General features: G+C 33.6%; 2 protein-coding genes across 2 annotated transcripts; one reads left to right on the top strand and one right to left on the bottom strand.

Moving 5' to 3' along the window:
- Window positions 1-2,324: 2,324 nt before the first annotated feature.
- Window positions 2,325-3,185, bottom strand: LOC110443845 (cancer-associated gene 1 protein homolog). The gene has a single exon (XM_021488270.1). It carries the CDS (start codon window positions 3,183-3,185, stop codon window positions 2,325-2,327), a length of 861 nt encoding a protein of 286 aa, XP_021343945.1.
- Window positions 3,186-7,602: 4,417 nt separating this feature from the next.
- Window positions 7,603-11,121, top strand: LOC110443844 (trichohyalin-like). The gene is made up of 7 exons (XM_021488269.1): window positions 7,603-7,642; window positions 7,944-8,327; window positions 8,580-8,602; window positions 8,803-9,389; window positions 10,285-10,308; window positions 10,581-10,604; window positions 10,801-11,121. The coding sequence occupies exons 2-7, from the start codon at window positions 8,036-8,038 to the stop codon at window positions 10,841-10,843; spliced, it is 993 nt and encodes a 330-aa protein (XP_021343944.1). The 5' UTR covers window positions 7,603-7,642; window positions 7,944-8,035; the 3' UTR covers window positions 10,844-11,121.
- The last annotated feature ends 1,751 nt before the right edge of the window (window positions 11,122-12,872 follow it).

Genomic DNA, 12,872 nt, shown 5'->3' with positions numbered 1-12,872 from the left:
CTAGCGGTTGGTTAGGATTTGTTTTAACCTGAGACCAATCAATTACCTAACAACATGCCTTCAATTTTGCCATGACATATTCCAGGCGTGCGGAGCGTTCTGTGTATATAGCGATCCCAGTACATTTTAATGTTACCCTTCCTATCTGTTTAAACAGCGATCGTATTATATTTTTATCCCTCAGTTGTGTAAGTAGCGTTCCTAGCACCCTATTACCATTCCTCTTCTGTGTGGATGACGTTTCATATGCCATTTCACTCTTTCCAGCTGTGTTCTGAAAGTTAATTAACTAGATAGCTAAAGTTCAATTAGCATGAATATATGTTTTATTTTGTTCCATGAACTCCGCTATGAGGTAGTTTTGATGTAGGTCTCTGGAGTTTGGAAGTTACATAATGTTTATGTTTCTACAACTAAACAAGGCGATGCGACGAGAAAAAACAAGTGTATGAGGTAGATGTTTGTAATTGTATGTACATATATTGATGTTCGCTGTTCCAACGCAGCTAAAATACTAGATACATCCACTGTAGGTTTTCATTATTATAGAACTATAAATGTTGCAAGACTGGGCTAGGCTGTTACCAGGTACAATGTAGATGTCCAGGGGTCAAATCCTGATCAGGCTCCATTACATTTTACACTCACAACAGTATTGTTGATTTTTGTTGGTAATTTACCTTAAATATTATTTTTCATAACTTTCATTATTACAGGTTTATCCATGGTTTTCGTTCAAAAATGTATTTTACCGTAGCTATGGTCATGCCAGAAAAGAGTTTTCGATGCATAGTTACATTTTGTGACTGTGGAATGGGGATCCCTATTTAATATGTTGGAACTGTTTTATAACGTGTATATATTAAAATGACACGCGTATAACACATGATATTTTTATTTTATTTTGAATCCACACATGACGCAATGCAGTCATCATTATTTATAGTAGTAAGTAATACCCGACATATATGCAAGGGTATTTCCCAAACCTTGAATATTGAAGTCACGTCAGTTTGATAGAATGCCAAGATCTACATGGATATATTTATTGTAATGATAAACACTGCAAAAATAAATTGCTGAGGAGGCCTTAGATTCGGAACAACACCACACGTTGTGACATTATGTGATCGATATATAGGTTGTAATATATATGTAGCTCTCGTTAGCCATGAGGCCTGGAGCGCGTGGAAACGTTGGACCCCTAGTTAGGTTATTCAATAGGCAGATTGAATGTAGAAGGTGGGTCTATTGGTATCGAACCCCTAAACATTAACTGGGTCGTACTCAAATGTTAAGATAAAGTTTATCTTATGTTATATTTTGTTGTATGTATAACGATATGCATATATAATGATATATATTATTTTATTATAAAGGAAAATATAAAAGAAATAAAATAAAATTGGTACCCAACAGCAATGCTTGACATGATGTTGTAGGCATCTAATACATGTTTGCAAACTTAATAAATGTACTGTTGAAAAAGGTAAGGAGTTCTGAAATTCATGCAAAATAAATAATAATATAATTAATATAAATTAATGTGATTCCTCTACCAAGTGATGATGAAAAAACACTAATATCCTGTATAGCAATATAAAACCATCATATGTACACACTGAAGATAGTTCCCCACTCTTTAGATTAGTAAAGAACTATTCTCATTAAATATCTTATACAACAATCGTAAAATATAATTCATATGATCAGTTTCAGAATTATTACAATACATGTTTCTGCTAAGTGAGTCAACTAATTCAATAGTTTGGGAAATTATAAAATTTGTTCAAGAATGTGCTCTATTGTTAACTATACTGGAAAATAAATGACTATATACATTCCATTAATATATACAAATACCATTAATATGTACAAATTTCAATTGGTTACCATGACAACAATAGTCAAAACGAAAAATAAACTTTTAATAATACGGTCAAAGTATAAATTTTAGCGGAATTCTAATCTTAGCGTTTATTGTGCTTTAAACATTGCGGCATATTATACTTGCGCTAATTGACATATATATACAGTTTATATGTTATTGTTACCGCATCAATTCATTATTGCGCTAATCTGTTAAATGCGCTAAAATCGTGTCTCCTGCAGTAGTATCGAAGACGCACCAAAACAAAGAGAAAAGATAGAAAAAATGATGATAAGGAAATTCAATTTAAACTTTTGAACATACAGAGACCCTTCATGTGAAAAATAAATCCCAGTATTCATTATTAAGAGCAAAGTTTAGAAACATCGAATTCTTAAATTTGTATGCTGCTCTGGGACTGACATACATAATCACTCAGGGTTCGACCACTTTTCTATTTGCGATACTCTCTGGAGGCGAATTTCTGTCCCTTCTTATGTACAATGTTGTGGGATGCTGTTGACGGACCGGTGCCGACAAAGGCTTGCTGTCGCGGAGTGTTATATGCGCCGGGAGTATGAAATGGTTTTGGGCCAAGCCGTGGCATTCCCATGTCCGACTGGCGAGGAAGTCTAGGGCTTTCGCTTATTCTCTTTGTCTCCTTTGAATATACGGTCAGTTCTCTTCCAGACTGCATGTCATGACGCCACGATGGCAAACCGTTAGTTGGGCTGACACTGTGTTCTTTAAGTTCCTCAACTTCTTTCGATAGTTCATTATTCATTTTTTCAACAGCTCCCTTTTGTTCTTTCAATGTTTCAATTTTCTCGTTAAGATCCCGGATCTGAACTGAATCCTCTTGGTGTGTTTCTTTGCTTGATGCAATAATCCCTTCTAGTTCTGAAATTCTTTTTCTTAGACTTTCTATTTCCTTTTCCCTGCACTGGATTTCTGACAAAAACTTTTCAGCATCACTGGATTGGCGTTCCTTTAATATTTTCACTTCCTGCTGTGAAGAATTTTGATCAGTCTCAAGTTTGCCAAGATTCCTCGCTAGTGCACATTTTTCCTTGTTCAAGTCTTTCAAACGTATTGTGGTATCTTCGTACTTCTGTTTGAGTTTCATGTACTGGTCTTGTAATTGTGCATACATCGCTCTATCAGTTTCTCTGTCTTTTTTAAAACCAGCGATATCGCGTTGCCCAATCACTTGTGCTTCTTTAATATCCCTGAGTTCTTTAAGGACTTTATCGTTTTCTGAGGTAATGGTTTTTGAAATGTCACTGGTCACTTCTTGCAGCAACAGTTTGACCATATAAACAGGAATATTGTTTGTCTGGGCGGCATTTTTTGTCCTATCTGTAGGTGGAGAGGCTGTGAAGGCGTCCTGCAAACGGACGAAAATATTTGTTGCTAAATATTTACCAAGTATGGACTTATTTTGAGGTTAATATGTAGGTATATGAATTTGAGAAAGTGATATTGACCGAGAGGAAGTAGAAATCAATATCACTATCCTGATTCACGTAACACATATTCATCGGAATACAGGTCCTTAATTGTTATATAGATTTGAAATTAGTATGCTTGATCATAAAACAAGAAGGAGTGAAAGTAAAGCGTAAAGAGAAAAGTGCTGCATTTGGCAGAGAGCATTGTGACGTTAAAATCAAAGGGAACTCATGAATGGAATATTGACATGATGATGTTTCTAAAATAGAAATACAGTCTTAATATAATATATTACCAACCTGCACGTGATAATGATTAAACCAATAAATATGAGGGGATTATCATAAAATATAATATTACAATTAATCTATTTGACAACAGATACAATGTAGTGGAAATTTTCTTACTAACTATCTTTTACTTTCGTGTAGTTCGAATGACTATATTTTATTGCACAATTTACTACAATGAAAAGGCATAAACATATATAAACGAAAAAATGGGTACGTTTGAGATACTAGGGTATTTTGTGTAAATATTAGTCGGTACAATGTATTGCTATTTTTAAAATCTGACATAATGTCCTAACCGGAAAAACCTATCCACACACTGATGATATATGTATATTATATAAATAGAAGGATGATCTTATTAAATCACTTCTATAAATAGTTCCATGCTATGTTGGCCATAACCGAGGTGCTTTGACTTCTTCTGGTACATGCATGTACATTTAATATAAATATAAGAATAAATTATGTAATATGACTAGTTTCATATGCACTTTTCACCTTTTGATGTATCTCTCTATGTTAAGGAAATGTGTACATTGTTTTTATTCCTTTGCCCTAACAACGATGAGTCATAAGTTGACCAAATTGCTTTAGGAATCCGTTAATTGTTTACTTTGCTTTGTTTCCTATATTTTGGTTTTATTACTTCTTATATCTAGTGATCATTTGAGCTACTAACCTGTGTAGTTGATGCCGTTTCCGGTGCATTCGCAGTAGTTGTTGTAACTAAATGAAATTGAAATATATAAAAGAATAAAATGCTATTATAAGATTAACGTTGTTCTTGACAGAGTTAAGTGAATTTTACAAGAAAAAGACAAAATATCCCATAAAGTAGAAAACTGATATAGCCTGTCCACTGTTCAGTGCATTTGATCGTTGTTATATTTTGAAACGAAGAAAATAAGTTCCATAAAATACTTTATTACATAACTAACATGCTATAAGATTCAAGAAAAACTTCAGTAAACATAAAACACTTACCGTGAGTAGCAATTGATAGCCCCTTCACAACTAGAGTTACATTATCTTCCATAATCGATGGTTGATGATAGTGACTGATTGTGAAAATGAGAACAGGACACAACAACCTGATCTGCACTTAATGGACAAGGCTTATATACACACATCAATTTTATATAGTGGCATATTATGATAGGTGTCACCTTATTAAAAACAGGCATTGTGTTAATTTGGCACGTCGATCTAAGCCCACATTGTTCTGTATATTATTTCGATGCATACAAAAGGTATTGGTTAATAGGGAACTTCAGGAAGTCCATTTGGTAAACCAGTAATATGAGTGTAAGATCATATTAATCTCATTCTGCAGGATTAGTTCTATGAGGAACTATGATAACAGATCTTTCTGACAATGCAATGATAGGTTAAATTTCTTCACATTAAGAACTTTACTAGTAAATATGTGAAACAACAGACTCACTTTGAAGGTTGTCTTTTATACACAACAATATGAAGTGTAGATCAAAAGTTACCCAAAGGTGCATTTACTGTGTACATGACTCGATCAAACAGATAAGAGAAAAGAAGAGAACAGATCGAGCTAAAATATAATTAATGAAGTTGGTACAAGAGTTGGCGCCAAGATCCCTCTGGGATCACTTGTTGAAGAATGGCAATACTGTCATCGCTAATGAATATGTCTTGATTTGTCTTTGATCTCCTTCCAATCGTCCATTCAACGTTGTCAAGAGATAGGAAGACAAGAGACCACCAGCAGTTGTAATCGATTCTTAAATGTCTAGCCCTTGGCCTGTTGCAAGCTTCGAGTTAGAAAATCAGGACTTTCACCACTCGGATCGACATTTACCTGTCATAATCAGGATAGGCAGATATTATGCTGATCAATTTATCTTAAAACTCAAAAAACGTTTGTTTTATTTTCAAATATGTCAACAAAACAATTTAAAAAAAAAATCAATAGTAAGTGTTTTACAACAATTTTTCAAACAAGATTTATTAACCGTTATTAATCACGTTTGTGGGCCTGTATGATAAAGCACTGTGGTCTTTATGTGGAAGAAAAGCAGGAAGTAGCAAGGGGAATCTTGTTCACGTCATCTTAGGGAAAGGAACCGCCACTCGAGTACGAATTTATGAATACCCTATATATAGTTAACTTATTGTCAATTTTTTTAAAACAATCTTCGCTAAAGAATTTCTCTCAGGTTACATTTCGCTTTCCTGACATTTCGAGACATGTACTATAAACAACCACGTTTACACAGCTTACGTTAATTTAACACTAAGGCTACGCTCAAGAGATATTACGTTTTTGTCCTATCCGTCCGTCTGTCTGTCGTTCCGTAATGTTCATTACCGTTACTTAAGCGCCTGAATGTCTTGACAGATTTTCATTAAATCTTACGTGTATGTTTGCCTTGGAAGTATATAATACGTATTCGGCGTGATCGGTCTGAGATCAAGGTCGCTATTACTAAAAACAAAATGTCACTATCACGTTCCTTGTCAGCATCCATGCGGCCGTATTTCGTGACAGATTTTCATGAAACTTCACATATTTGCTTAGTCTTGGTTCTTTTCCCTAATATCTCATATCATTTTTTTAATTGATAGTATTATCTTTGATCATCTAAGATGAGCTTGTACTAGCAAATTCTATGTTTATACGTTAACTGTGCGTTATATATAATAGTAACTCAAAAATCAATATCAATACTTGTTCTACATTGGTATACTACAAATCGATTAGTCATTGAGTTTAATAGTTACAATACTATTTATCTTCAACATATCAACTTAGGTTTTAGATCGAATTAAGGAGATTCAAATAAAGTATGTGTCTGTATAATGACACTGCGCGATCAATATTTATAGTCATGGTTTGATCTTTTGTCCATATTGGATTAGGTAAGATAACAAGTAGAATGATAAAGCATTTTTTATAGTGGTTATCGCTTGGTAGTTGTGTATAGGATTTAGGGCATTATAATGAAATGTCATCATGACATGATTTATATATATTTATATTCTTAAAATGTCTAAAGTCGTTGTGATGGTTAATGTAAACAAAATGAAACAAAGAGTTTCCCAGTAGCATAGTAGTAGAGGTTAGAAACTCGTTGTTCTTTTATTTTTCTTAAGTATACAGCAATTGAAACATTCTTGTTTATTTTGTTCAAAAACATTACATCTTCAATAAAAGTCTTAATTTTCAAATTCCACAATTTCTTCATTGTTAGTAAAATATAATGGGTTAATCGGTAGGGGTACGTCTTAAGTTATTGCGCAATATAATGTACTGTTTTGCAATTCTATCTGAAGCATGATCTTTTTAATCAAGGCCATGTAATACACAGGAGATTTACGGACTACGTGACCCCACCACTGGTCGAGGTTGCTTACCCTCTGCAGGAGAGGTACATGGCCCAGTTTTGCATAGTATGTATCAAGAAGAACGTCTCAAGTATTGAAATGAAGTTTATGTCAAATTATAAACACGTGTATGGAGATATGGAGTATGACGATGTTGTAACTTTAATAGCAGTCCTCTGTTATTGATAAAAATCAAACAAACAAACCAAAACATCATAAAAATAAAACGAAATTGTTTATAAAATTACAAAAATATCAATTGCGAGTTATTTAATGATCACGTCGAAAGTTTATATTCTGAAAACTGGAACAGAAGGGAGGCACTGGAATGTCAAAAAACTGGGCAACCAAATTAAATCAGCAACCAGGAATTAATTAGACCCAATATACGCTGTTAACGGATTATTATCTAGTAAATCAAACCCGTCTATTAACTTCTGATATGGAGGTTATACCGCCTATCGTTTCAATATAGACTCATATCACAATATATTTGGTTACGGTCCAATATTTAGCATTGTATTCGACATAATATATCTCTGGTAATTGTTGGCCTGTTAATGCTATGTGATTGAATACTCTGCAGGCTAACCATTTCTGTATAAGAGACGATTCAAAAGCCAGTTGAGCTTTCAGAACGCTAGATATGTATTTCTCCAGCTTCTGAAAGGTACGTTTATTTTTTGTAACTTTTTATGTTTCAAGTAACTTAAAACTGAATACGCCAACTCGTGTGATTGAGACACTACTATTCTCATTAGACTGGCGTGTTTGTATGTATAGGTGAGTGATAAGGGTTGTGTATATACACACATTGGCTTGTTAGTGAGTACACTAGCTTGAGGTGTGTATATTTATTCGTATTATAACAGTTAACTCTAGCATGAACGTTGAACTTTATTTTTCTGCCTTAAACAAAAATGACGATGATTTAGATGATGTCATGGTATTTCTTTCTCTTTTTCTGACAGGTGAATTTCATTTGAGCTGAATAGAAATTCACATTTTAAAGTCGCAGCAACAACCAGTTTTGCCAAAATCATCTTTAAACGTCTTTGTCAAAATGTCGAGCGAACTGCAGAACCAGGTTGATTTTAAAATAACAACTTCCGCCATGCAAAAGAACTGGAAATTGTTGAAGCAGATTCACGTCAATGATATCCTTGATACTATGATAGAACAATCTCTCATCACCATTGATGCAAGCAGAAATATATTAAGAAAGGAAACAGAAAGCCAGCAAGCTGAAGCTCTTTTATATATGGTTTTCAGTAAATCACAACCCTACTTGGACGCATTTATGTTTATTCTTGCTAACAATGGACACGAGTTTATCGTCCAGAAACTTCGAGAAGGTAATTGTTTGACTATGAAATGTTAACGCGATGACATTTGAAGTTAACTTAAATGTTTGAATCATGTTTATGTGACGCTTCTTTTCATGTTGATTGTAGTCGTGGCACATATAATTTTAACTAGCCATATTAATTGTCTGCGTAGTACTGTTCAACTGAAATTTAATATTAAAAATATAGGGTTTGTATGCTCAATAGAATACTTGAAATTTTCTCTGAAAAGTTTTATGATATAACGTTATTGTTCCACAGATCTGGCAACTGAAGCCTCAAACGTAAGTTACTTGTTTTACATATCCAATATTTTGTTAAAGACAAAGTACGTAAAAAAGATAATTCAAATATCTGATTTTAGCATTTTGTGATTTATTAAATTTTCATGTGTAAATAAGTTAATAGGTTTTATAATGTAGGTTATCCTTTACAATAATCTCTTCTGTATGTTTTTGTTCCAACTGAGTATGATATATTCTAGATTCTGAATACATCTTTAGAGGATCGACGACCTAAAACATCCGGGCAGCAATTAGGTAGGAGTGACAGTGGACCACTCTATATACAGCGTCAGTTTAGTGATGCCGTTCAAAATGAAAAAGAAAACGCTTCCAGGAAACAGTTTATGGAAGAAATGAAAGCTGAGATGCAGAAGCAACAAATGGAAACTATGGAAAAACAATTCGAATTACTGAAGCGGCATCAATCCGAGGAGACAATGAGGCAGACACAGGAATTAAGGAAGCACAGTGAAAACATCATACAGGCAGAATTTACTAAACTGAAACAAAGCGAAGATCAGCAGAAAGAGAACGAGGCCAAAATAGAAAGGCTGGAAGCCCTGCTGAAAGCCCTGCAGAACAAATTGGATCAGGAACGTGCAAAAATGAAGAAAGACACAAAAAACACAAATGAAAAAATTCAAGAAATACAAAAGCAGAGAGATGAGCTGAAATTGGAACTAATTCGGGCAAAAAGAGAGTTTACCGACGCTTTGAAAAGAGTGAAACAAGAAAATCTCTACCTTCGAAACCAAATCAAGCAAGAGAAAATCAACCAAGCTAACAGGTAAAATATCTTGTTTTTTTGTATTCTTTCATATGAAGTTACATTGAAGTATTATAAAACAGAAGACAGCGGAATGTGCATTAATTAATGGCCTATGATAATAAAACTTGAAAAATGATGAGGAACCTCGGAACACATGTTAGAAAGAAAAATATATAAAACAGATCGTTTGACGGGGAGAAATATGAGGAGATAGGGAGGGGGCGTTTTGGGTACTACAAATTCCGTTATTTTGTTATTTTTGACAATTTGATACGAATGAGCGTGATAGATGAACATTCGTCAATTAACAACACTAACACACAATCGTAGAATAAAATTAGAATTAAATACATAATAATTATGTAATCACGAAATAAATAAAGCTAAGGAATGAAATCAGAGAATACTGATGACGTTCAATTAGAATTATTTCTTATCATGTAACGTCTATTTCTTACCCCACGTATACCTTGGCTGGGATTATGGTTAGTTAGAGAATCAAAATTTGTAAATTTTACAACGCTTATCTTATATATGATTTCTGATTAATAAGATTATATGATTTCTGATTAATAAGGGGAGTGAAATTGAGAAACAATATAAGCCAGACAATTAGGTATGACGATCTATGGTATTGAATTTTAAGACATGTAAATGAATGAAAGATTCATCAAGGAATGAAGGAGCGAGAGGGACAAACCTTATATCAAATTATCAGTAAAAAATATACCTTTACAAAAAGTCAGACAGAAACGGAGAAACAGCTTCTTTTTATGATACACTTTTGTCAAAATGGTTGAGAAGTTCTCAAACCTGGCAGTCGTAAACCAATGTTCCTTATTTTGAAAGAAAGAATGAAAGGATTTTAAACCTAAAGTATCATACTAACGTATGTGTTTTCTTTTTCTTTCAGCAACCAGAAAATAATAAAGAATCCGTAAGTAAAATTCCTCATCTTTTACTGTCTTTTTATTGTCCCTTGTTTTTCAAACAATATGAAGTAAGACATTTCACAGAAGGACAGCGAGATCAAAGTATGTTGATGCTTGCTATGAATGGTTAGCTCACAGAGTCTGAACAATAAAGGAAATAGTCTGTAAAGAAAGTTCTTTCTACATATAAGGAAACGTTAAAGGATTTCTTTCATCATAAACTAATGTAATTTGCACTTCGATCAAGAAATGTACAATTTGATTTTTTTTCTTTCAGATTTACGACTCCATTGGACCCAAAGTAAGTAGATGTTTGTTTATCTTTTGTAATGAATTCAAAACGCATTTTCTTTAAATGAGAAGAAACATTTAAACTTTTCACATACAAATAATTCTACATTTTTGATTTTTGGTTTTTAACAAAGTAAAAACTTTGAAATCTCTAATTGATTCAGAAGGTGAACATCATTATTGAATTTCCATTCATTGTGTTACAGACTGGCTCAAAAACTAGAAGATGTGCGGAATAGGAGGAGGTGATGTTTTGGGTTCGATAAGAGTTACCAACATCGTCCAGTTTTACCTAATGAAACGAAAAGCATTGTACATTATTCCATGGATTATTTATTTATTATCACCGGATATAAATATTGTTTGTTTACACTGTAACTTTATTGGTATCGGCAACTCAACAGATAAACACTTGAAGTGATAGATGGCACTATTGTGTGCAAATTAACCAAAAAACATTCTAGCCAGGACCCATGAGTCTGCAATTTTAAAGATGCAAGACTTTTTGTTTCAATTTCTTGTTTGTGTTGTTGCTATAAATGATTTTAATTTGGATCATTACATATTTACGTAAGAGTTCAAGGATTAGTTAGGATTGAAAATTTCTTGATTATCTCAACCGCTTGATAAATATGGGTCTCAATGCAAGGGATATAACTCCAGATTTAGCGGAACAGTGTTCATGTTGTTGATCGTTATAAGCATATTTGTTTTTCGTTCACCTACGCATATGATTATAAAATGATAAATGATTGAGATTTCCATGCGTGGCATGCTAATTTATAAGTTTAATGTACATACTAGATGTGGCAATTTTAAAAGCACTTTCTGTTCGAAATGACTTTATTATTATATATGTTTTTTTCAATTCTCGGCCCACCGGTCCATAAAAAAACAAGGGGAGGAACTCTGAAAGACGTAATTGTGTGTCTGCCCTATCTTTGAAAAATAAGGCTATTTTTGTTTCTCTGATTTGATCGACCGGAACTTTAATTGGAACAATTTGGGAAGATGTCATATAAGCAGTCTTTAATAAAGTTGCTCTCGGTTTTTGTTTTTTTAAATATGATGACTTGGTTTTAAATATTAAGTGAGTGTTGCAAAAGGCCAATGCACATTGAAAATTCCAGTGTAAATAACTTTGTACTTTGTATTGCTCAAACTGAGTATTGTATTGGCTGGTCTTACATTGGTCCTACTCTTGTGATGATGATGTTCCCATTTGATATCACCTAAATATATATAAATGCCAATAAGTCATAACATTTTTTCTGTAAGAGTAGGACTGTATTATGACATTGCACGCTCTGTTCAAACTCGATCTGTAAGAGTAATGAATGATGTTTTTGAAGTCTTCCTTTTTATTGTGCTTTTTTGGAACCATCATGCATTTTTGCCCATTGTCATATTTTATTTCCTTGCTCGACAGTTAGGCATATGTAAAACTTGCAACGAACACACAACTTCATGTCGAAATCAAACGTTATTACTTAAAGCGTATTTCACGGCGATCATCGCTCAATTTATACTGTATATTTCCATACTCATCGTCTTGTCACTATTATGCTGTGGCGATATAGAAACTAACCCCGGTCCCTTTCATCCTTCTGCTAACTCCTCGTCAATATCCTCTGACGAACCTGTATCTTTCACACATAATAATAATTGCTTATCATTCGTCCACCTGAACGTACAAAGCTTGCGTCCAAAACTAGATGTTCTGTACACCGAACTTTATGAGCATAGTATTTTAGCATTTACCGAAACTTGGCTTTCTGACTCTGATATTGATTCGTCCTTGGATATTTCTGGTTTTCACAGTCCTTTTTGTTACTGTCGTAATGACGCCGTTGGAGGGGGTGTTGCTGTTTATGTAGCAGCCAATCTTTTTGTCAAAAGAAGGTCCGATATTGAAGTTGACGATGTCGAATGTGTTTGGGTTGAAATAGCATCCAAAGGTCAAACATTTCTATTTGGTACTTTCTATAGACCCCCAAATTCTAACATAACTGTATGGACCAAATTTGAGGAATCCATTGGTAGGGCAATTAACTCTAGTATTGGAAATGTTATTATAACTGGTGATTTTAACGTCAATTTATTGCAACGCAGTCATAATTTTAACTATTTTGATAACATAATGTACACTTACGGACTTACGCAGTTAATTACTGAATGTACGCATTATACTGAACATTCGACATCCTTAATAGACGTTATATTGGTAAATAACGATTTTATAATAGATCGGTCTTATGTAGGGGAATCGTTCCTTGAC

Source organism: Mizuhopecten yessoensis, unplaced genomic scaffold (assembly GCF_002113885.1).
Source record: "Mizuhopecten yessoensis strain PY_sf001 unplaced genomic scaffold, ASM211388v2 scaffold716361, whole genome shotgun sequence".
Classification (NCBI taxonomy): Eukaryota; Metazoa; Mollusca; class Bivalvia; order Pectinida; family Pectinidae; genus Mizuhopecten; species Mizuhopecten yessoensis.
Note: the sequence above shows the minus strand (reverse complement) of the source record. Positions and strands in the feature narration are given on the sequence as shown.